The 23,908-nt window shown below is 40.2% G+C and overlaps 1 protein-coding gene across 1 annotated transcript in view; it reads left to right on the forward strand.

The window, feature by feature from the left end:
- The first annotated feature begins 1,798 nt into the window (after positions 1–1,798).
- GPR158 (G protein-coupled receptor 158) overlaps positions 1,799–23,908 on the forward strand; it is a 394,094-nt gene continuing 371,984 nt past the window's right edge. Inside the window, exon 1 of the mRNA XM_033100781.1 lies at positions 1,799–4,844. Within this exon, the coding sequence (XP_032956672.1) occupies positions 3,943–4,844 (902 nt within the window). The 5' untranslated portion in view covers positions 1,799–3,942. The remainder of the gene's footprint in view (positions 4,845–23,908) is intronic.

Here is a 23,908-nt window from a genome sequence, read left to right on the forward strand (position 1 = left end):
TGTTTATCTCCATCTACAAATTATGTTCATATAATTTGTGATAATGGGTGCTATTCATGTTAGGATCACTTTATTTTGTAAAATGATTTTCTTTTGGTCTCCGTTGTTTGTACTTTTCATATTATATATGATCTTCTGCTTATTGCAGTTATCTTCTTCTGTTCCTCTTTCCTGCTAAGAATGGAATATTTGTAGTCTTAATGCACTCAAGTACTACTCCCTCTACCTAGGGTAGGTTTTTTTTCCATCTTTCCCTTAGATGGTTCACTACTACTCCTTAGTATCTAGTTAACTACTCCTCATTCTTTAGGTCTCAGCTCAGCTATTTCTTCACCAAGAAATATTTCTTTCCTTTATCTGTTTATAGAAGAAGCTCCTTGCCCCCATACCCTGCATTCTTTATTAATTTACAGTGTTGATTTCTTCATGGCATTTATCACAATACGTAATTTTTTGTTTATATGTTTGCATATTTTTATTCTCTCTCTCCCTCCACCCCACTTGCTTGTAAGGACCATGTATCTATTATACAGAAGATGTATCTATTTTGCCCCAGTACCAAGCAAAATGCCTGATATGTAGTAGAGACTCAATAAACATTTATTGAATGAGTGATATGTCTTTGTGAGTTTGTGTGGAATTTTATAGTCTGTTTAAAAGTATGTTTGTATGTGGTAAATCTTGGTCCCTTATAAAACCGTCTTTTGGATTATCTCCTTCATTGATGGGCACTAACATAGACATAGGGTGGTCTACCTACTCAGTTACCTTGACTCCAAATCTAATAAACGGACCAGGCCTCCTAAGAGCATTTGAACCATGGTGCTTATCTTGAGGGGACCTAAGCTTTCTAGAACATTTTAGACCACAATGCACTATCTTCTAGAGCATGCCCTCTATGGTGGCCTCGGGCCACAGGTTGAACACTTGAAATGTGGTTAGTGTGAAGTGCTATGTGCTGTGAATGTAAAGTACACATTATATTTTAAAGATTTAGTATAAAAATATCTCATTAATAATTACTATATTGCTTACTTATTGAGATAATGTTTTGGATATATTGGGCTAAATAAAATATATTGTTAAAATTAAATTCACTTTTTTTTCTTTTGACTTCTTAAATGTGCTACTGGAATATTTAAGATTATATATATGGATTACATTTGTGGCTCACATTATATTTTTATTGGGCAGTGCTGTTCTAGACCCAACTAGTTCACCCTAGTTGTTTGGCAATGTAGACTGAAGGTGATCCACTGAAGGGAATGCTAAAATTGCAAGAGCTTCTCATAGGCTGCTCCTTTCTTGTTAGATGTGCTCTAGGAGAAGGACTGGCACTCCTGGAGAGTGGCTCAGGTGCCATTTCAGTACTCCGTTAATGTCAAATCATGCGGTCCAGGGGCAGTTTGTGTCCCCAGACACAGAAACTTTAAATGTGTTGCCAGTGGTCACATGTCTTGTTTAAAACAATGCTGAGACCAGAACACAAGTCTTTCAATTATGCTGTGTCATTGAATTACTTATAGAAGGACCTACTAATAAAATTATATCTTCCTTTTTAAGTGACTAGAAAATTTTAAATAACTGTTGAACTATGTAGATTTTCTAAAAACATCAATTAATGATATAATTACAGTTCAGTCTTTAGATGGTTAAATAGATGGAAAATCATATTACAAACTCTGATAAATTAAATAAACAGAGACTCCTTCTGTTATTTTTGCCACATATAATAGAGCATTAGCCTGGGATGACCTTTATTTAGCAAAGGAGCATACTGTAAAGCAAAATTTAAACAAAAAGTCGGGTATGAACACAAAATCTACTAGTAAGTAAATACAAACCTAATAACCATTCTTTGCATAGCTATAAAAACTCACTTGGAGACTGTGTAAAAATGGTTGCTATGTCTTATTCCAAAAGCCCCCATTGCTGACATACCAGGCAGACTTCTCAGGTATGGAGATAGATTTTTAAATAATTAGCTTCATCACCATGATCTTCTGGCTTACTCATTAATTTAGCAAATATTTAGTGAGAACATACTATATGCCAGAAGTATGTTCTCTGTGTTCTAGGTGCTCATGATATTACAGTGACCAATGCAGACCAATGTTTGCTCTTTAGAGCTTACATTTCAATGCTTAGGCATTTTCTCAGTGAGGAGAATGAAATAAAACGGCAAAGTAAATCGAAGCAGTGCTATCATAGAATGCCATGAGTGTCATTTCTTTTTTTTTAATTATTTGGGATTTGAACTGAATTTGGGATTTTCTATTTGTGTCCTTCTTGGGGAACTTGAAAATGGAGTGCATATGGGAAGTGGAAGTGTGTGAAAAAACAACATATCCAGTACCAATTAGTATTTCCAGAATGTAAGAGTACACTCTTAAAGCTTCAAAGAAAACAATTGGATGGGTGTGAAGGGATTTCCCACTAATTGGAGGGGAGGGGCTTGGCATACCTATTCAAGTCTTCTATATATCCCAATCTATAGTTAACCAGATGTCTTACTTCTTATATTCATTAATTCTAGGAACTCTAAGAATGGCTTCCCTTCTCACTCGACACAGACTCACCCATTCTCATTCGCTCACAGTATGAGTCCTGTCTTTTGCACAGGTACTCTCTTCCACATCTTCACTTGCATACACTTTGACAGGTTCCCCTTCAACCTGGCCCCCGTTCAAGTAGAGCTTCCTTAAATATGGCACTTTTCCCTTAAAGCTCAGCCAGTAGATGTCTCCATTACTTTCTCATAGCTAAGAACTCTGCAAGTAGGTTTCAATCATTTCTTTAATCGACAACGAGGAGGATTTGATGATTGGCCAAAAATGAGCAGATGCTCGGGAGGACACATCTCCATCCTACGTCCCTCCCTTGCGATTTAAGTCAGAAATGAAAACTCCTTTCTCCCTCTTTTCCAGGCAAAAGAGTTAAGCACGATTGAATTAAGCATGCAAGCCGCCAACACCCTCCTCTTCAGTCCGTTCAAGTTTCCTAAGCTCTGAGGCACAAAAGCTCTGCTTCTTCCCTCACTCCCGCCCACCCCATCCCACCCCCTCAGGTTTCCGAGTCATCAGGGAACGCGAGTGGGTGAGAGGCGTCGGAGCTGCTGCATCCCGCTTCACTGCCTCCTCCGTGCTGCCTCGGGTTCAGCACTGGACAGCTCCCGCCCCGCTCCCAACAAACGGCTGATTGACAGAGGAGCCGACCAAACAGGGAACAAGACGACTTGAAGCCGCCCTACAAGGGTTTGGTTGCGGCCAGGCTGCCTCTTTAAACCGGCTTTTCTCCCGAGAGCAGGGAGAGGCAGGAGTGTGGTTTGTGGCCAAATCTAAGGCTCCAATTAACCAGCTGTCTGGCCTTCTCGACTCCAGAGACGCAACGTCTTAAAAGAAACCTTCGCTCCCTGGGACTGGCTGCCGTGTTCGCGGTGCCGGTCGGTGCGCGCGCTCCGCGCCTCCGGGCGAAGCGAAGGAGGAGGAGCCAGATTCCGGAGGCGGGAACGACCTGCCACGGGTGAGATGATGGAGTAGCGTCTTCCGCGGCCGCGGCGGCAGCAGCAGCAGCAGCTCTGGAGCACACCTCAATGAGAGCGGCGGTGGAAGCTGCCCAGCAGAAAGACGTAAGCAGGCTAACTATAGCTGCCGGGAGCCAGAGCGGAGGTAACCTGTTCTGCTCAAGGCTGTGAGGTGCGTAATCCCCAGCCGACCCATCGTGGAGCGGCTGTAGCCAGCGTTGCTACAGGTGATTCGATTTCCTGTGACGGTAGCTTAGCTAGAGGGCTAATTTTGAGACATTCTTATTTCAAAGTCCTTTTCGACTGGGTGCCATCTGCAGAAGAGGGAAGTCTCCTAGTAAAAGTCTTACTGCTGATAAATCGACGACCAAAATTTAAAGTGACCCCTCCCGTTACCTGCCCTCCTCTCTGCGAGGCAGATGGGAGCCATGGCTTATCTCTTACTCTTCTGCTTCCTGCTCGCTCATCTGGGACTGGGGGCCGTTGGCGCCAGCCGTGATCCCGCGGGACGGCAGGGTTCCCCTCGAGAGAGGACCCTGAGGGCGAAACAGCACGCCCAGCAGCCCGCTCGAGCCTCTGCCTCGGACCCCTCTGCTCCCAGGAGCCGCTCCACCGACGGCACCATCTTGGCGCAGAAACTCGCCGAGGAGGTGCCCATGGACGTGGCCTCTTACCTCCACACCGGGGACTCCCACCAGCTGAAGCTCGCCAACTGCTCGAGCCGCTATGAGTTGGCGGGCCTGCCAGGGAAGTCGCCAGCCCTAGCCAGCTCCCATCCCTCCTTGCACGGGGCGCTGGACACGCTGACCCACGCAACCAACTTCCTCAACATGATGCTGCAGAGCAATAAGTCGCGGGAGCAGAACTTGCAGGACGACCTGGAGTGGTACCAGGCACTGGTGCGGAGTCTCCTGGAGGGCGAGCCCAGCATCTCCCGGGCGGCCATCACCTTCAGCACCGAGTCGCTGTCCGCGTCGGCCCCGCAGGTCTTCCTCCAGGCCACGCGTGAGGAGAGTCGCATTCTGCTCCAGGACCTGTCCTCCTCCGCACACCACTTGGCCAACGCCACGCTGGAGACTGAGTGGTTTCATGGCCTCCGGCGCAAGTGGAGGACCCATGTACACCGCCGCGGTTCCAATCAGGGGCCCCGGGGCCTGGGCCATAGCTGGCGGCGCAGGGACGGGCTTGGCGGGGACAAGAGCCATGTCAAGTGGTCTCCGCCTTATCTGGAGTGCGAGAACGGGAGTTACAAGCCCGGGTGGCTGGTCACTCTCTCCGCTGCTTTCTACGGGTTGCAGCCTAACTTGGTCCCAGAATTCAGGTAGGGAGGGGAAAAAGGCAAGAGGAAAGCCTTCCTTCCGGTTTCGTGGGTGGATGCGTGTGCGGGGAAGGAACACTTGGATGATACTTACGCCTCCCACCCTCACAGCAGAGACGCAGCGACCTAGGCTGAGGGGCACACTACGCGGGCGCATATACTTAGGGACAAGAAGCGCCCCCACGTCTGTCACCTTAAAACAGTCAGCGAAAGCTTCTTTCAGATCAAGGGACGGGTGTGCCGTTGGTAGAGCTGAGCGAAACCTCTGATGCCCTAATGCTTCTCTTCAGACCTTGGGAGAGTATGGAGAGGGGGTTCCCTGGAGGGGAGATGCTAGGGAACTTTGGGGTGTGCCCGCCAGGCACAGAATGGCCAGCATCAGATGAGAGAGAAGGGAGCAGGAGGAAGAGAGAGTTCCTTGTTTCTGCCACTTTGGGGTAACTTCTGCCTGTTCCTACTTGTGTAGTTTGGGGCACCAGTCTGTTGTAATTAAAACACTGCGATTCCCTTGGCAGTTCTGTCCCCTTAGCAGTGAGTCAGTCTCAACAGCACAGCTGTCTCCAGGATCCAGACTTTTTTTTGTCAGTGTACTCCTTCTACCCATTTCCCTCCTACCTCCAATCCATGTCCTCTTCCTTGGTCTCCTCTGTCTCCTGTTCTCTGCATCAGGCGAGCCGAAGGGTTCCCCAGCCCTTCACAAACTCACACACTTTGTAAAGGAACCTGGCTGAGTTAGTTTAATTCTGGCTGAATTCATTCAGGGAGCCTGGAGGAAATTTAGCAACACTTATGTATTTCTTGTCTCAAGGTATAGCATTTGTGGGAAGATGAGAATTCACCAGTTAGCAAGTGGTAACTTCTGCCCTGGGAAGTGCCTGACTTTTGAGGTGAGAAACTAATAGCAGCACCTAAAAGCTGATGTGAGGAAGGAACCAAGAGAGAGAAAAACACCAAAGAAGGCCTGGCAGGGGGCCACAGATTGATGGGGATCCTCCCCAATTCCCATGATGAGAGGCTCTGGAAAGAAGATCTAGGGGTTGAAATTGCTTATGTGCTTATTGGGAACCAGGGCAAAATGAGAAACCTGTGTGTGTGTATGTGTGTCTTAATGCTTTGTTTGGCACAACAAGGGCAGGATACCAGGCTGCCAAGTACTGTGTGGGCAAATGAGGGAGTCAGAAAGTTTCTTTATCTTGGCACTGTCATTTACTGCTGAATGACCTCAGGTAAGTTGCTTAAACTTTCTGGGCCTCAGCTACTTACCTATCAAGTCAGGGAGTTGAACTAGATGGTCTCTAGGGAGCCATCCAGTTATAAAATTCTGGAGCTTTTAATGCTGGCCACACTTGACAAGGCATAAATGAAAAACAACCCCCTTTCTCTGATTCTGTATGACCATAATACATGTCTGTGTGTGTTTCTATCTCTTTTACAGATCGTGTCTTAAACCAGAGTAACTCTTTCCTACTTTCAGGATAATATCATTGCCTCCTGACTTCTACAGAATTCTATTAGTAAGAGATAACCCCAGCTTTGAGTCTTTGCCATATTGTTTGCTCAGAAGAAGAAAGATGAGCAGATGCCATTCACTGCAAATTGATTTTGGCCTTCAGATAAACCTGAAAAGGGCATCCCTGGTCCCAGGATCAGTCAATCTTCCTTCCTTCTCCCTTTCCTTCCTTTTTTTTACTTTATGTCAGGCACTGTGCTAACTGCTTTGCATGCATTGTCTTAATTAATCTTCACAACGCTATGAGTTAGGTTTTACTAGTTTCCCTATTTTACAGAAAAAGAACCTGGGGCACAGAGAGGTTAAACTTTTATTCCAAGATCACACAGCAATTATGTAGTAGAGCCAGGATTCGAACCCATTTCATACTTTTAACCACAATGCTAAACTGTCTTATGAAGGTGTCCCAGGACTATTACATGCAATGTAGCTGCTGCATAAAAATATGTGTATTTTCAAGGGTCAGAAATGGGACTGGGAATGAGAACCATTCATTTTCAGAATTATTTCTTCTAAGGCTCAGAAAGCATAGGTCACCTAAATGAACTCAGTGCCTCTGCCAGCCAAGATGAAAGGCTGAGGACACAAAGGGTCTGAGGTTGTCAGGACTCACACATCCCCTACCTATTTTTTGGACTGCATTCAGAAAATAGTTTCCTCTGGCTGAGCCTCTTTAAGTGCTTTCATAGTCATCGATGGTGTTCTTTAGCCGAGGCATGAAGCCAAGCCATTTAGTGTCTGGCTCCCTACAGAAGCTGGCTTGTCCTGGCAGCTTGCACGAAGAGCAGGATAAGTTCTCTCCTGTGAGTGCTTTTGCCCCATGTCTTGTGCCCCTCAAATGCTGTATTGAGGATTCACACAGATGGTAATTATAGGAACTGGAAGAAACCTTAAAAGGATCAGATGGATCCTCCTGTTGTTTCACAGATAAAGAAACAGAACTACAAAGGTGAAGGGACTTGTCCAAAAATCACATTGTAACACCACCACAAACAGGATCCAGGCTTTGTGCCTCTGGTTCACACTGTGCTTGATATGTACACACCTAAATCATATTTCTGTGGCTCTCTGGAACTTCACACACAAAGTATGCCGGAGCCCAGAGTTTACTCTTACTCATCTTTTATGACTAAAAAAAAAAAAAAAAAAAAAAAAATTAGCCCATAGAACACAGCTAGTGATTTTTTTTAAAAAGATTATATTATTTAATACATTTGAGATAATATTTAAATGGGCCTTTTCTGTCTTTTCATATTCACAAAAGGCACAGTATTTTTGTTGTTATTGATAACGTTTTATCACCTCAGATGTGTACTCTAATATTCTAAAACATAGATGAATAATGTTGAACGGGTATTATAACAGAGTAAACCTGAAATGTATTTTTGGGAAACCATGATTATGAGCTCTAATCATGATTTTAAATATATTTTGAACCCATAGGGTGTTATTTGTAAAAAGCCTTACCTGTAATGAAAAAAAATTCCACTGACAATGATTTCCTTATGGAAGAGAAAAGGGGGTAAAACTTTATAGTTAAAATTTTCATTTAAGATCAGATAATATTTCTCCAGGTCTTGCTTATAAGATTCAAGCATTTAAATTACATTATATTTTATTTTTAGAGAATGTAAATCCAAAACATGAAATTCAAAAATAATATGAGAATATGGTCAACTACCTTCTTATGTTAACGTTTATCACTGTGAAACACCTCTCAGAATAAATGTTATTCTCCTCTGTTTCAGAATGACACAAATATCTTACAATTTAAAGTCTAGCATAAGATGCATATGGGAAGAGAAGTTTATTATTCATTTCTTCCTTTTCAAAAAATGGTATTAGTTGCTCTAACTAAATGTCTCCTGAGTCCTTGGTTATAGTTCTATAGTATAAATATTTTAGTTCTCATCTTCCATCCTAGCAAAAAATAAACAAACAGAGAGTAATAATATAAGGTACATCCTGCATTATTTTTATTTATTACATTAGGTATGTGATATCCTTGTAGACTTTCCCTTATGGTTAAGTTCTTTGGTTTTGCATAATCATTTTTCTCTGTGGAACTTCAAGTACCATGGAGTTGGATCCCATTCTGCTGAAATCATACTTTCCGGTGGTAGTTGGAATTGCTCGGTGCCTAGGACGGGTATAGCTACTTAAGTGTTTGTTGAATTTAAATTAAGGTGAAGGGACATTTGGGAATTACTTATTTCTTGATGAACTGAAAGGGACTTTGGAATTCATTTGATTTTTTTCATCTTCTCATTTTAGAGAGGAAGAAATGGAGACCCAAAGGGGTCAAGAAATTTGCTAGAGTGGCACAGCTCTTTAGTAGTAGGTTAGAATTATTGACAACCAATCTATACTGAGCACCTACTATGTTAGATGCTTTATATATACCACTGCATTTGATGCTTAGTACTCTCAGGTAGTTACAATGTCAGCAAAGTTGAGCAGTCTGCCCAAGGTAACACAGCTAGTAAATTAGAGGCCCCAAATCAAATTTATATCTATCTCGCTATGAAGCTTGTGTTGTCTTTCTGCTACCCTATGCTGATTACCAATTTTGTTTTTACCTTGTTATTAAAAAAAGTAACATGGTAATGGCTTGAAATAATTAATATATGTGGCCCAAGGTAGTAATATACACTTATTCTTTTTAGGCCATCATATAATCAGGAATGTTGTGAGAAAAGTATTAGACTTAAGTCAGAACTTTGCCTGAAGTCCCAGCTTTGTTTCTGACTGGCTTTATTATCTGTCTGAAAGTCAGTTTCTGCACAATTAAAATGTGGGAATGATACCCAAAGGTATTTGATGGTATCCAAATATCTTTATAACTCTTTGTTCTGTGAGTTCTTAAATGACCTATCCAAAGGGTCAACAAGTAAGCTTTGGAAAGAGGGCTGATACACAAACGCAGTACCTTGTGGAAATGATATTGATGGGGAAGTAACGTGGAGAGGAAGAGGAAACTGAATGAATTTCAGACCTGGTATTTGCTAAAAAAAAAAAAAAAAAAACAAAGGCAATAGGGCAATGAAGGAATGATCACAATAGTGGGGAAATCCCTTTTTGGAAACAAACACAACGAACATCGGTATCAATGACTCGCTGGCTGCTGAGGGGTCACTTCACTCTCTCTCTTTCACACACGTACACTCACATACCTCCATCAGTGATTCTAGTACAGATCTCTGCTTTCAACAAGAGGGGGCAATTTACATAGTATAAAAGAAATGACCATCTTGCTCCTGGCCAAATAAACCCTATGTCCCCTTTGTGGGTAGTGGTAGTGGTGAACAGGTTACCTTGTACGAACAGCACAGAGAAACTTAACGTAGGTTATAGAAGGACATCTGCTATTGGGGCTCTTTTAAAAAGGTTTTTATTAAAAAATATAGCTGGGGCGGCTGGTTAGCTCTGTCGTGCTGGTTAGTGTGGTGCTCTTAACAACAAGGTTGCTGGTTTGATCCCCACATGGGCCACTGTGAGCTGTGCCCTCCACAACTAGATTTAAATAACTACTTGACTTGGGGTCCTGGAAAAAACACACTTAAATATATATAGCTAATATACAATATTATATCAGTTTCAGGTGTACATCATAGTTGTTCAACATTTATATATTTAAAGAAGTGATCACCATAAGTCCAGCAACCACCTGACACTGTACCACGCTATCACAATATTACTGACTATATTCTCCATGCTGTACATTACATCCCCATGACTTATTTTATACCTGGCAATTTGAATTTCTTATCCCCCTTCATCTTTCCTCCCCTTTTTAATTTTTCAATTACAGTTAACATTTGATATTATTTTGTATTAATTTCAGGTGTACAGCATAGTGATTAGACATTTGTATAATTTAAGAAGTGACCCTCTGACTAGTCTAGTATGCACCTGGCACTATACATGGTTATTACCATATTACTGACTATATTCTTTAGGCTTTACTTTATACATCCCCATGACTATTTTGTAACTACCAATTTGTACTTTTTAACCCCTTCACCTTCATCACCTTGTCCCACAACCCCCTCCCATCTATCACCCCAATACATCTAGTACCCATCTGACACTATAGTTATTACAATATTATTGATTATGTTCCTTCTGTTATAACTTACATCCCCATGACTACTTTGTAACAACCAATTGGTACTTCTTAATCCCTTCCCATTTTTCACCCACCCTTCAACACCACTCCCATTTAGCAACCATCAAAATGTTCTTTGTATCTATGAGTGAGTTTCTGTTTTGTTTGTTAACTTTATTCTTTAGATTCCACATGTAAGTGAAATCACATTGCATTTATCTTTCTCTGTCTGACATACTCCACTCAGTACAATCAATACGCTCCACGTTCATTCATGCTGCCACAGATGGCAAGAACCCATTCCCTTCCATGGCCGAGCAATATTCCGTTATATATATGTACCACCTTCTCTTTATCTATTCTTTCATCAATGGACACCCAGGCTGCCTCCATATCTTGGCCATTGTAAACAATGCTGCAGTGAACATACGGATGCACATGTCCCCTCAAAGTAGCGTTTTGGGTTTCTTCAGATAAATACCCAGAAGTGGGATTACTGGGTCCTTCTTTGTCCCTTGTTATAGCCTTTGTTTTAAAGTTTATTTTGTCTGGTATAATTATTGCTACCCCAGATATTTTTTTGTTTTTTTCTTCCGTTTCCATTCTCGTGAAATATCTTTTTCCATCCCTTTCAGTCTGTGTGTGTCTTTCAATCTGAAGTGAGTCTCTTGTTGGCAGCATATGTAAGGTTCTTGTTTTCTTTCAGCCACTGTATGTTTTTGATGGAAGCATTTAATCCATTTACATTGAAAGTAATTGTTGATAGATATGTAACATTTTATTATTCATATTTTTTATCTTTTTTTTTTTCTTTTCATTTCAAAGAGTCCCTCTAACATTCCTTGTAATACTAGTTTGGTTGTGATGAACTGCTCTAGCTTTTTCTTGTCTGGGAAGCTCTTTATCTGTTCTTCGACTTTAAATGATAGACTCACTGGGTAGAGTAATCTTGTTTGTAGATCCTTGCTTTTCATCATGTTGAATATTTTGTGCCAATCCCTTCTGGCCTGCAAAGTTTCTGTTGAGAAATCAGCAGACAATATTATGGGAATTCCCTTATATGTTACTAGTTGCCTTTCTCTTGCTGCTTTTAGAATTTTCTTTGTTTTTGACCTTTGCCATTTTAATTATAATGTGTCTTGTTGTGGTCTGTTTGGGTTCATCTTGTTTGGGACTCTGCACTTCCTGGACTGCTATGTCTATTTCTTTTACCAGGTTAGGAAAGTTTTCAGTGATGATGTCTTCAAATAGGTTCTCAATCCTTTGCTTTCTCTCTTTTCCTTCTGGTACCCCTATGATGTGAATGTTGTGACCCTTGATGTTATCCCAGAGGTCTCTTAAAGTATCAAAAAAAATCAAAAAACAAATCAAAAAGTTTTTTGATTTGATTTTTTCCTTTTGCTGTTCCAATTGGGTGGTTTCTGCTACCTTGTCTTTCAAATCGTTGATTCAGTCCTCTGCTTTATCTAGTCTGCTGGTGATTCCTTCTAGTGCATTCTTTTTTTTTTCCCCTCTGAAGTTGTTTATAGTCTACTGTGAAACACACACGTGAATTGATTATTGCTAAACAATATAAAGAATCCTATAAAAACAGTAAGTCTAGCTTATAAATAATACGTTTTCAATAATTTTTGCTACTTCTAACACACTGGAAAGTTAGTGCAATTTCCATTCCAGAAGGAAAAACTTGGAAAATATCCACATTTCTTCAATATTGGTCAATGGAACAGAAACAGAACAAGTACATGGGAAGGCAGGTATTCCTGTTCCAGGTTGCCAGCCTGAATCTAGTGCATTCTTCATTTCAGTTACTGTATTCTTCACTTTTGACTGGTTCTCTTTTATGGTCTCTTTTTTAATGCTTGCTATCTTTTTGTTGAAGTTCTTTGAGCATTCTTATAACCAGTGTTTTGAACTCTGTCTGTAGTAAGTTGCTTACCTTCATTTCATTTAGTTCTTTTTCTGGAGTTTCTTCTATTGTTTCATTTGGGACATATTTTTTTGTTTCTTTATTTTGGCTGCCTCTCTGTTTGTTTCTATGTGTTAGGTAGATCTGCTAGGTCTCTTGCTGGGTGTCCTTATGTAGTAGGTGCCTTGTGGGGTCCTGGCACAGTCTCCCCCCTGGTCACCTGAGCCGGGTGTTTCAGGAGTATTCTTTGTGTGGGTTGTGTGTGCCCTCCTGTTACATTTTAGCCTTGATTGCTATCAGCACATCAGTGGATGGGACTGATCCTCAGGCTGACATTCTGTGGGGTTTGGCCACATCCACAGCTCATGGACTGCTGTGCTGGGGGGGCTTACCTCATGGAGCGGGATTTGCTTCAGCGGGCTCTAGTGCCTGTTGAGACCACCCTTTGGGTGAGCCACTTATGGGACTAACTGGGAAGTGCTCTGCTGTCTTCTGAAGCCAACCTCCAAGTGTGATGGTTGTTGGGCCTCTTGGGAGGAGCTCTGCTGCAGGCCCAAGTCACCCACTTCCTGTTACTGGTTGGGGACTATCCGGTGGGAGCTGCAAAGTGATCACAGTAGGTTGCTGCCTGTGATGAACCTGGAAGTGTGGGAGAGGCCACATTGTAAACTGAGGATGGCTGCCACCAATACCAGGTTTGGGGTAGCTCTGCAAAAAGCTGGGACACCGAGGTCTGCTGCTGCCTATTGTTGGTTGCCCGCTCCGGTAAGATTCAGCCGCAGATAAAGCCTCCTGTTGTATGGCGTTAGGTAGGGTGGGGGTCCCAGTGAATCAGCAGGGTGGAGCTGTGAAGCTTATCTGGCCATTTCAGATTCAGACTTGGCCATAAGCATAGGGGCTGGGTTCAACAGAGGAAAGATGGCGTCTGCCTGCCAGCTGTATGGGACGAGGAGCAGGGAAAATGCCGACTGTCCTCCAGGCCACCCCCTGAGGCCACACACCTCAGTCTGTCCCCCCTATGTCTCTGAAGCTCCCCAAGTCACTGTCACTTTGCCAGATCCCAGGGGAGTGCTGTCAGCGAGTCTGTGTGCAGGCCCTTTCAGAGGATGTCTGGGTTTCCTGCAGCCTTCCGTCCCACCTGGATGGTCAGAATCCCCACCGTTTTCACAGCCAGATGTTGTGGGAGCTCCTTTCCTGGCACTAGTACTCCTGGATGGGAAGTGTGGTGTGAGGCTGGGGTCCCTTGCTCCTCAAAGGGGAACCTCCATGGCCGAGATATCCCTCCCAATTTTTATCCACTACATGGATTTTTGGGGTCAGCCCGTTTTGTGTCTCTGCCCGTCCTACCAATCTCAACACAGCTTCTTCTTTATATCCTTAGTTATAAAACTTCTGTTCAGCTAGACTTCCGATGGTTCTCCAGGGTGATTGTTCTTTAATTTAGTTGTAATTTTTATGTGTTTGTGGCATAAGGCAAGCACAGTGTGTATCTACTCTGCCATCTTGGATCGTTCCTTTTGTGGCTTTTGGGTATCAATTATTTTATCTGTCAACTAAGAATATTAAAATGTATATCCTTTGGGATTCTGTAAAGGTTAAATGAAGAACTATTATCATATATGAAGTTCAGTAAATATTCTGTATTTAGTTTCTGTCTTCCCAAATACTGTCCTCAGCTGAACATAAACTTTCTTAATTTAGCTGTATTAAAGTTATGTGATTTATAGTAACTTATTATTTATATGGTGGTTTAGTTCCATTCCTAATTGTTGTGAAGGCTTGTGATAATTGTGAATCCTGGTGCAATTACTGGCCTTGGCGGTGGAAGATATTGGCACCACCGTGGGCCACATCCTTGCTGGTGGTAGTTACCATGGGCAGCACTTGCTGCTCTAACCCTCAGTTTCCTCATCTGTAAATTGAGGGGATTTGACTAGGTGACCTGTAGGGCTCCTTATAATCCTCAACGTCTATGATTATGCACATAATCAAATACGTCACTTTAATTTTTGATTATAATTCTGAAATCTGTTAGTGTGTCCTCATTTAAATGCAGATTAAGTACATGTATGTCCAGTGTTTGACTTTTTCATGGTCATTTATTCATAGAATATTTAGAGAAAGCCCTCTCCATGTACACTGAGTTATATGTATATATACTAATGGAAATGAGAACTCCACTTCAAAATAAGAATAAGCATGATCTGAGTTTCCATATCTTAAAGATCCCCTGAATTCACTTAAAATCAACATGAAGCTGTTTCAGATTTCTCAACGAAGGGCCTCAGTATACCTGTGTTACTTCCCTCAAGATAATCAATGTTTAAGCATATTTTGAAGTTCCTTACTTATTCTTAATAACAACCTGTTTCAATTTCCCTCTGTAATCGGCCTTAAAATTTAAAAAAGGGCTATTTATTGTGGGCAGCAGTGGCACAAGATTACTTGCCATTTTCTAGAATAAGCATTTGGAAACAGAAATGGGATTTCCAAGACTGCTAAATAAATAACAACAGTATATGCCTACCGTCTGGAGAGGTAACTGGTCCCCTCACTCGACTGATTTGATAGCCTCAACTGCTGGGTAAGTCAAAGTTTACTTTCAGCTTCAGAAAGGCAGCAGTTTGTTGATCACTGTTGAGGGTTTTAAGGCTACCCTTTTCCAACATGCACTGTGTTTTATGATTATACTGTGACATACTGGGACGCCAAGAAATATGTTGTTGCTGTTACTCTCGGTTGGTTGGTACAGAAACATGAGGACCTTGTTTGTTTTCTTTCTTCGGTTCTGGATTGGTATTCACAGGGTTATTTAGGCAGAATTACTAAAATAGTACGTTGGGATTTTGATAACTTTGGCAGCTTGATGGCCACTGTGTGCGAACAGGCAGCTTACTGGCACTGGGCTGTGCTTGGGGGAGTTTGCAGCCAACAGCATTAAGCTCTTGCCCAGTACAGCTCTGGCATATGTATTGGTGGGACTGGTTTTGCTGGTATTTAACTTTATTTGCTTTTCAGCTTCTAGAAACAACAACAACAAGCAAACAAAGAAACCAAAAAACCATTTCTATGTGTGATTTCTACTTTGGCTGGGCATTTACTCATTCAAGTCTTTCTTACAGGAAAAAATCTTGACCTATGAAGATATTTAGGTGGATAGGCTATTCTATGATATACTTCTAAAAGTTTTTTCAAGTCTTCTGCCACCCCCCACCCCCGGTGCCCGCCTTTCCTACAACTCCAAACTTAGTATAGGAACCAAGACTGACTTTTTTTTATACCAAAGGATATTATAGTGCCTCAAAGCAATCACAGTATACATCTACAGTTGACCCTTGAACAAAATGGATTTGAACTGCATGGGTCCACTTACAGGTGGATTTTTTTCAATAAATACTGTAAACGTATTTTCTCCTCCTTATGATTTTTTTTAAGTTTCTTTTCCCTAGCTTACTTTATTGTATGAATACAGTATATAATACATCTAACATACAAAATTTGTGTTAATCAACTGTTGTTATCGGTAAAGCTTCTAGTCAACAGTAGGCTATTAGTAGTTAAGTTTTTGGGGAGTCAAAATTATATGCAGCTCTTCTACTAAGTGGTGGGGGCGGGAGTTGTTGGGACACCTAAGCCCCAGGTTGTTCAAGGGTCAACTGTGGTTTCATTACCTTCATTATAGGTAGAATTTATAGAAAACACAGAATGAAATGTGATCGGACCCCGAGGTCATTTTCCCTAAACAAAAATCCTGTTACCTACCATTTTGTCAAAGGCAGTCTCCCTCTCTCTCACAGTTAATGAATACTTCTAATTAATTGAGATCCAGTTAATTTTTATTCATGATAATACCTGTTGCAACTTCCCCCATTTAAAAGCTAAAACTAGATAACTAGTTATCTGTTGTAACTTTCCTCGTTTTAGAACTATAACTATAATTTTCCCCCATAGAAAAACGTTAAGTGGGTTTTAGACATCCTGTTCAGTTAGCAAAGTACCCAGTGCATCTATAACTCAAAAGGAACCTTAGAATTATATAAGATTTTGGTTTACTTCTTTAAGCTAGTTTTGTTCACCATTTATGTGTTTTGTCCCATGTGTATGCCTTGTTACATTATTATGGAAGGACTTTTATAGAATAACATGACACATTGTTTTTATCTGAGAAAGAGGAAAAGGCATTATAGTATAGAACAGTGTGTTTTATCAATTCTAAGATGCACCTTTTCCACATTGTAATATCGCTCAAATTGAGATGTGTCTTATGATTGAGGGCATGTCACTTTCAATGGACATACATTGTCTTTTAAGGGGTACACAATATAATAGAGTATCTTTCAATTAATGGCATCTTATATTTAATGAGCTATGGTATTAGAAAGCAGGAAAAGAAATTCCAAGGTCTTCCCAATTATAAAGTTCTTTTATCATCTATAAGTTATCAAAATTCAGCAAAATATGCATATATGGAAACACAAAATCTAGACCTTGAAGTTGTATATGAATTAGATTGCTATTTGTCTTCATAACAATTGTGTGAAAAAAATACAAGCTATACTGAAACATGTAACCACATTTTCTTTTTAATGTATGTGAAATATGTAAAATATTAGGCCAGACGCTGCAGAAACTTTTATCTCCAGAATAGGTGTGGTAAGGATTATCAAAATCTTTCCCACACCATTTGGCAAAGCATTTCACTCACATTGTGGGAAAATGCCTAGGACAGTGAGAATAAAGGACCACTTACAGACCCAAAATAGAAGGGAATAGACCTGTCTTTCCTTTCTAAAGTGCTTAGAAGTGTCAGGGTGGAAATGAAAACTACATGGTATAGCCAAGTAACTGGTTTTGGTTAATGGAGATTTACATGGAATTGTAGAGGTGAGTGTGTTTTCTTTCTCTTTTCTAACTAGCTGCCTGGAATGGAATGAAGAGCTTGGTTTCCCCCTTAGTTGCTGCCGCAGACCACTTTGTAGAGTACAATGGTTTCTCAACCTCAGCACTATTGACCTTTTGGGCCTGATAATCTTTTGTTGTGGTGGCCGTCCTGTTCATCGTGAAGATGTTCAGCAGCACCCTGGCCTCTACACTAGGTGCCAGTAGCAACCTCCCTGCTCAATGTGGCAATCAAAAACATCTACAGACATTGCCAAATATACCCGAGAAGGAAAAAAATGCCTGTGGTTGAAAAGTGCTGTGTAGAGGGAACACATATAATGATGCTATTCTGGGACTATTTTTATTTTAAACATTCTATATGTACAGGTATATGTATGTCAATGAGTGTGTGTATGTGTGTATGAGTTTGTCAGATCACATTTCTATTCATTTATCATTCATTCATCCATCCATTCATTCATTCATTCACTTTCTTGTTTGTTTGGAACATAAGGTTATTACACATATAGAGCCTGACAAAACCAAAGTGAAAACGAGACAATTTTAAGGGATCAATGGAATATGAATTAATTTAGATTTATATGTCATCAGCGCTCAAAAAGAATGGGCTAAATTATTTGCAGAAGCTGTTGCTAACATGGTTTTACTACTTCTATGATTAAATGTTTTATATTTTAGTTCCCATTAAAGGATGCATTTTGAAAAGAAAATTTGTGTATGTGTGTGTGTGTGTGTATGTGTGTGAGTGTGTGTGTGCAGGGGGTATTCATTAAAGAAGCAACGTTTTAGTTGATATCCTGGGAAAGCTCCATTTTGGAGAACTAGAATTTTAAAAGTAAAAAGGATTTTGGAGATGATATAATCCAATTTATTTTTACTTTTACAGGTGAGGAAATTGAGACCCAGGGATGTGGCAACCATCACTCACACTAGCTATGGCTGCAGTGAATGTGCAGTTCAAGAATAGGCACAAATAAAAAGACCCTGAGTCATCAAATAAATGTTTATTTATGTTCATTATTCATTGGTTCCAAACGTGGCTGGGCATCAGGATAACCTGAAAAGCCTGATAACACGTTCATAGGCCCGCCCCAAACCCCGTGAATGAGGTAATCAGGGGATAGGTTCGAAGTCTGTATTAAAAACAAACTCTTTGTAATTCAGAAGTCGCTGGTCCTTAAAGACAAGCTTGGGAAAAAGTAGACACTATTTCAAACATGTAATTGCTTTTATAAGATTTTAAGAATACAAAGTAAACATTGTAAGTGCTTAGCCACCTCAGCTTCAGTCATCCAAAAAATCTGGCTTAGGCCATTCTGGATAACTGAAACATTCCGATACTGTGTGTGATCCTTTCGGTGGGGGGATGACTAGCAGGCTCTTTATGAAGGCAGGGAGGTCACAGGTCCTCAGCCTCGGAATGGGGAGCCACTGAGTTGTATGCTGTTTCACCTTCACTTTATTTTGGGTTATTCTTTTTTTCCCTCACCTTTAAGATTGGGGCTATCAGCAGAATAGCTGTCTCTTGTTATAATTTGTCTCTGTATGTAAACATCCTATGTCCCCAGCCAGTACTACCTGTCCTTCAAGTGCAAGGACCACATTTCCTGACACCCCATATTCAGTGCCTCCTGAAAGTGCCTTGCATATTTCAGGGAGACAGTGTCTAGGAGAAAGGGTGTTGGAATAATAAACCTAGATTTGAATCCATGAGCTTCTACTTTCACTTATACTGTGACACTGGGCAAGTTATTGAACTCCCTCTGTGGCTCCATTTCCTTATCTGCAAAGGGTGTATATTGTTGTAAAGAGTAAACAATCTTATATATGTAAAGAGCTTAGTATAATGTATGGAATGCACTAGTCCTTTTAAAAAATTATAGAGTATATAACATGTGCCTAGCAAGGGCTATCAGTGCTGAAGGTGTAATAGTGAAAATGACAGACAAAATTCCCTGTCCTCACAGATGTGTGCCCGCATGTGTGGTGGGAGGGGGGTAGGTAATAAACAAACAAAATAAATATAATAAATAATTTTTGGTAGAAACAAGTGCTATAGGTAAATAAATAGGAGAATGTGGTAAAGAATGGCTGAGAGGTAGGGTGAGATGCATTAAATAGGGTGGTCAGGAAAGACCTGTCTGCAAAGGTGACTAACTTAAGAAATGAAGGATGAGAAGGAGACAGCCACGGAACAAACTGAGGTAATCAGAACGAACAAAGGCCCCGAGACAGGAATGAGTTTCAAGTGGTCTAAGAACAGGAAGAAAGTCAGTGTTAAAGGAACCCTCATGCGCTGTTGCTGGGATTGCAGATTGGTGCAGCCACCATGGAAATCAGTATGGAGGTATCTCAAAAAACTGGAAATGGAACTACCTCATGACCTAGCAATTCCACTCTTAGGTATCTATCTAGAGAAATCCAAAACGCTAATTTGAAAAACACATGCACCCCTATGTTTATTTCAGTGCTATTCACAATAGTCAAGACATGGAAACAACCAAAATGCACATTGGTAGATGACTGGATTAAGAAACTGTTGTATATTTATATAATGGAGTATTACTTGGCCATAAAGAATGAAATATTACCATTTGCAATGATATGGATGGACCTAGAGAACATTATGCTAAGTGAAATAGTTAGACAGGGAAAGACAACTACCATATGATCTCACTTATATGTGAAATCTAAAGAACAGAATAAATGAGCAAACTAATCAGAAACAGTCTCAGAGATATAGAGAAAAACAGGGTTGCCAGGTGGGGGTGGGGTGGGGATGGGGGGGAAGGTGAGGGGATTAGACAGCATGAATTGGTAGCCACAAAATTGCCACGGGGATACGAAAGACAGTTTGGGGAATATAATCAATAATGTTGTAAAGATTTTGTAGAGTATCTGATGGACACTTGTCTTATTAGGGAGACCACCTCAGGGACAGTGTAGATACCTGATCACTGCACTGTACACCTGAAGCTGAAGCTGAATAACAATGAATGTCAACTATAATTTAATATATATATGGTCACAGTATGTGAGGTACAGCATAGGGAATAGAATTGTAACAGCTACATATGATGTCAGAGGGGTAATAGATTAGGGGAAGGGGCTATCACTTTGTGAGGGGTGTAAATGTCTGTTACATTATTTTGTACACCTGAAACCAATAATAATAATAATAATAAAAAGTCAGTGTTGCGGGAATGTAGTAAGAGGCGGGTAATGAGGTAGGAGATGAGAGTAAGGAATGCACAAGTTGCTCAATAAATGGTTAATGTGGTGTAGTAATATAGAAAAATTTAAAGCACATGATAAGTGTGCTCTGTAGTAGTATGTAAATTGTGGATGTCTTTTCATTTTTTTCCTTTGGATGATTTCATTGTAGAGTTGTTTTATTTTGGCTGCCTATTTCTCTTTCCTGCTTTCCATCTTCGCCTGCCTGCCCTGGTCTCCCTGAGCTCCGGAAGTTGGGGTTTCCAGTTTCTCTGATGAGATTTCAGTTAAAGAATAAGTTACTTCTAATTGCTCCATTCTTGAATGTGAATGGATAAGCTGGAATATTTGAGAGGTAAGGGAGGGAGAGATGGAAAATCAGAATGTCCTGCAGAACTCAGTTGGGTGTTTTTCTTGCTCCCTGGTTTAAAGCTATAAAGTGAACCACTTTGCAGATACAGATGAAATGAGAATAGGGAAGAGGTAGAGCAAGTAAACTCACGGGCATTTTTTTTTTTCTTTCCTTCACCAGCATGCCTGGGATGACATCCTGCAGGGCCCTGACCTCCCTCAAGCTGGTGGGTGGCAGGGCTTGTCATTTGGTATTTCCTGACACACTGTTGCCTTTTATGGTGAGGTCTAGGATGTTGAGGTCAGGGGCTGCCTGAAGAACTGCCAGTAAGAGACACAAGACACACAGCTCCGATTGGAAGAGCCAGAAAAGCAAGACCACAAGCATCTGGGACATGAATTTGGAGGAGGCAGACTTTGTATGACAGGAAAATAAATATAGGCAGGAGTGTATCTCTAATGAACAGTATTAACAATGGAAAATGGGGATTATGGTTTTTAGGAAATAAAATCACCATTAGCTTTTCCAATCCGACAAATGTAGAATTTAACTTCTTTGTATTTCATTTTTCCTTTCCCTACTATCTCCATTGTTTCAGTAATTATATTTTTATTTGTAATTTTTCTATTGGTTACCTATATTTTTGCATCCATAAATTTTAAATAATACCTTCTTTTTAAATTAAAATTTATCGGGGTGACAATGGTTAGTAAAATTACATAGATTTCAACGATACAATTCTGTAATACATCATCTATATATCACATTGCACCCCCTGTCCCTTTACCCTCTGGTAACCACTAAACTATTGTCTGTGTCTATGAGTTTTTGTTTATTTGTTTGTCTTGTTCTTTTGTTGCTTTCATTGTTATATTCCACATATCAGTGAAATCATGTGGTTCTTGACTTTTTCTGTGTGAGTTATTTCTCTTAGCTTTCTATTCTTTACTTTTATTTCTTTACTCTTCTACTTTTATTGCCTATTCCAATATTTTTAGATACAGATGGTAAAATTTATAGTCTGTCACTATAGCAAAAAACAAACAAACAACTTCTATGCTTTGTACATTAGTTGCCTCTATGAATTGAAACTTGAATAACTGATTTTGTGCCATTTTCAGAATATTCCAAATTTCAAGGTCCAATGGGTTCTCTCTTTTTTTAGATCAGTTATTTGCTCAAAACTGCATTACCTTCAGTTTGTGAATGTTTGCATCGAGACTTCTCACATATTTTCCCCTTTTGCAGTTGCCAATTTCCTTTCTTTTTCATGTTAAAGAAACAAAAGGGACCTATTGCTTATTTCTAAGATCACCTTATTCTGTTTGTTAAAGAAAATGCACATTTTTGTTGAAGACATTTTTCTTGGAGTCCTATAATTTGTACAAGTTGCTCTAGATCATCTGCAGAATACCTACTATGGAAATCTTTTCAAATTATTGAAATTTTGGATCCAAATATGTGCTGGATACAGGTCCTCTTATTTCTAGGATTCTTTTTCACCCCCTGGAGCATAGTTTCGGAAAGGATCTGTGGAAGGTATAAATTCTAAGTCTTCCCATGTGTGAAAATGTCTGTGTCTTCATTCATGATTGATGATTTGTCAGAATACAGAATTATAGGTTCAAAGCCATTTTGCCCTCAGAATTTTAAAGATGTTATATTGTTTTTGGCATTGATTGTTGCTGGTAAAAAGTTTGATGTTAATCTGATTTATTATAACTTTGTAGGTATTCTTTTCACAGAAACTTTAAAGATCTTTTCTTTTTCCTTGAGGATCTGAATATTCATGATGATGTGCTTCCATGCAATTCTTTTTATTCATCAACCTTACCACTTTGTTGGCCCTTTCAGACTTTTCCACTCACACGTTTCTTTGTTTTTTTTTTTTAATGATTGCTTAAAATTATTTCCCCTATCATTTTCTCTTTCTAGAACACCTGCAATTAGGTATTCAGTTTCCTTGACAGTTCTCTATATTTCTTAATTTTCTTACATTTTTCCATCTCTCTTTACTTTGCCTTCTATGAGATTTTCTTTTTTTTTTTGCTTTTTAAAAATTAAATTAGTTTTCATTTGGCAATGTCTTTTAATTTCCATGAACTTTTTCTTGCTCTGATTCTTTTTCACAATTACATGTTCACTTTCTTAAGTCTCTTTAGAATATTAATTAAAATATCTATTAATTTCTCTTCTGATCCCTGAATTATTGCTGTTGATGCTATCGGTTCACCTCAAGTGATCCTTAGTCATCAGTTTTTTGATCAAAGGGCTGTTAATTTATGCAGCTAGATGGCATGGATTCTTGTGACAGATGAGCAGGCCTAGTTCCTCAGTAGACCCTCTCCCTTGATTCTCAGGCTACAGTCACTTTTGGATGCTTGAGATGAAAACTGTCAGTCTCTGGCCCATTCTAAACCTTTGCTCTGTGAGAACAAATAACCATTTTAGAAGCTTTAGCTCTTCCCAGACATTTCAGTCTCTTTACAGAATAGTTCTTGGTTTCAAGTTTGGGAGTAAATGCTATCACTGCACACAACTCGTGGAACTGCTTAGAAGGAAGTCCTTCAGTACATGACCTTGTTGTCTGCCTCATTTTCAGTTTCTACTCTTAAAACCAATTGACTTTGAGCTTAAAATCTTTCTGGACACTTTGTTAGAAGGGTAGCTCCGAGCTTTGTTCCAGTCTTCTCCCGAATGTGTCCTGGGCTTAGCTGCCACCACCCTGGCTTGTCATCAGTATGATCCTGGAGAATTGTGTCAGATGTCTGGTCAGACACTTCTCCTCATTCCCTCTTGTATTTATTTACTGCCATTATGGTTGGATGTGACATGATGAGGTAGAGATAACTATGCTTAACTCACCAGCTTGAATAAGAACTCAAACATAGGTCGTCTGACCAGTTTTTTTACCCTTATACCTAGGATATAGACATCATATTCTGCTCTTTTACTTATTAGGCAAGCCATTTCATCTCTTTGTGTCCCAAATTTCTTAACAATTATTTAGGGAAAATGATATTGACCATATATAGTTGCAATATAAATTGGGGAGAATAATAGCAGTCACATA

Source organism: Rhinolophus ferrumequinum (assembly GCF_004115265.2).
Source record: "Rhinolophus ferrumequinum isolate MPI-CBG mRhiFer1 chromosome 5 unlocalized genomic scaffold, mRhiFer1_v1.p scaffold_110_arrow_ctg1, whole genome shotgun sequence".
Taxonomy (NCBI): Eukaryota; Metazoa; Chordata; class Mammalia; order Chiroptera; family Rhinolophidae; genus Rhinolophus; species Rhinolophus ferrumequinum.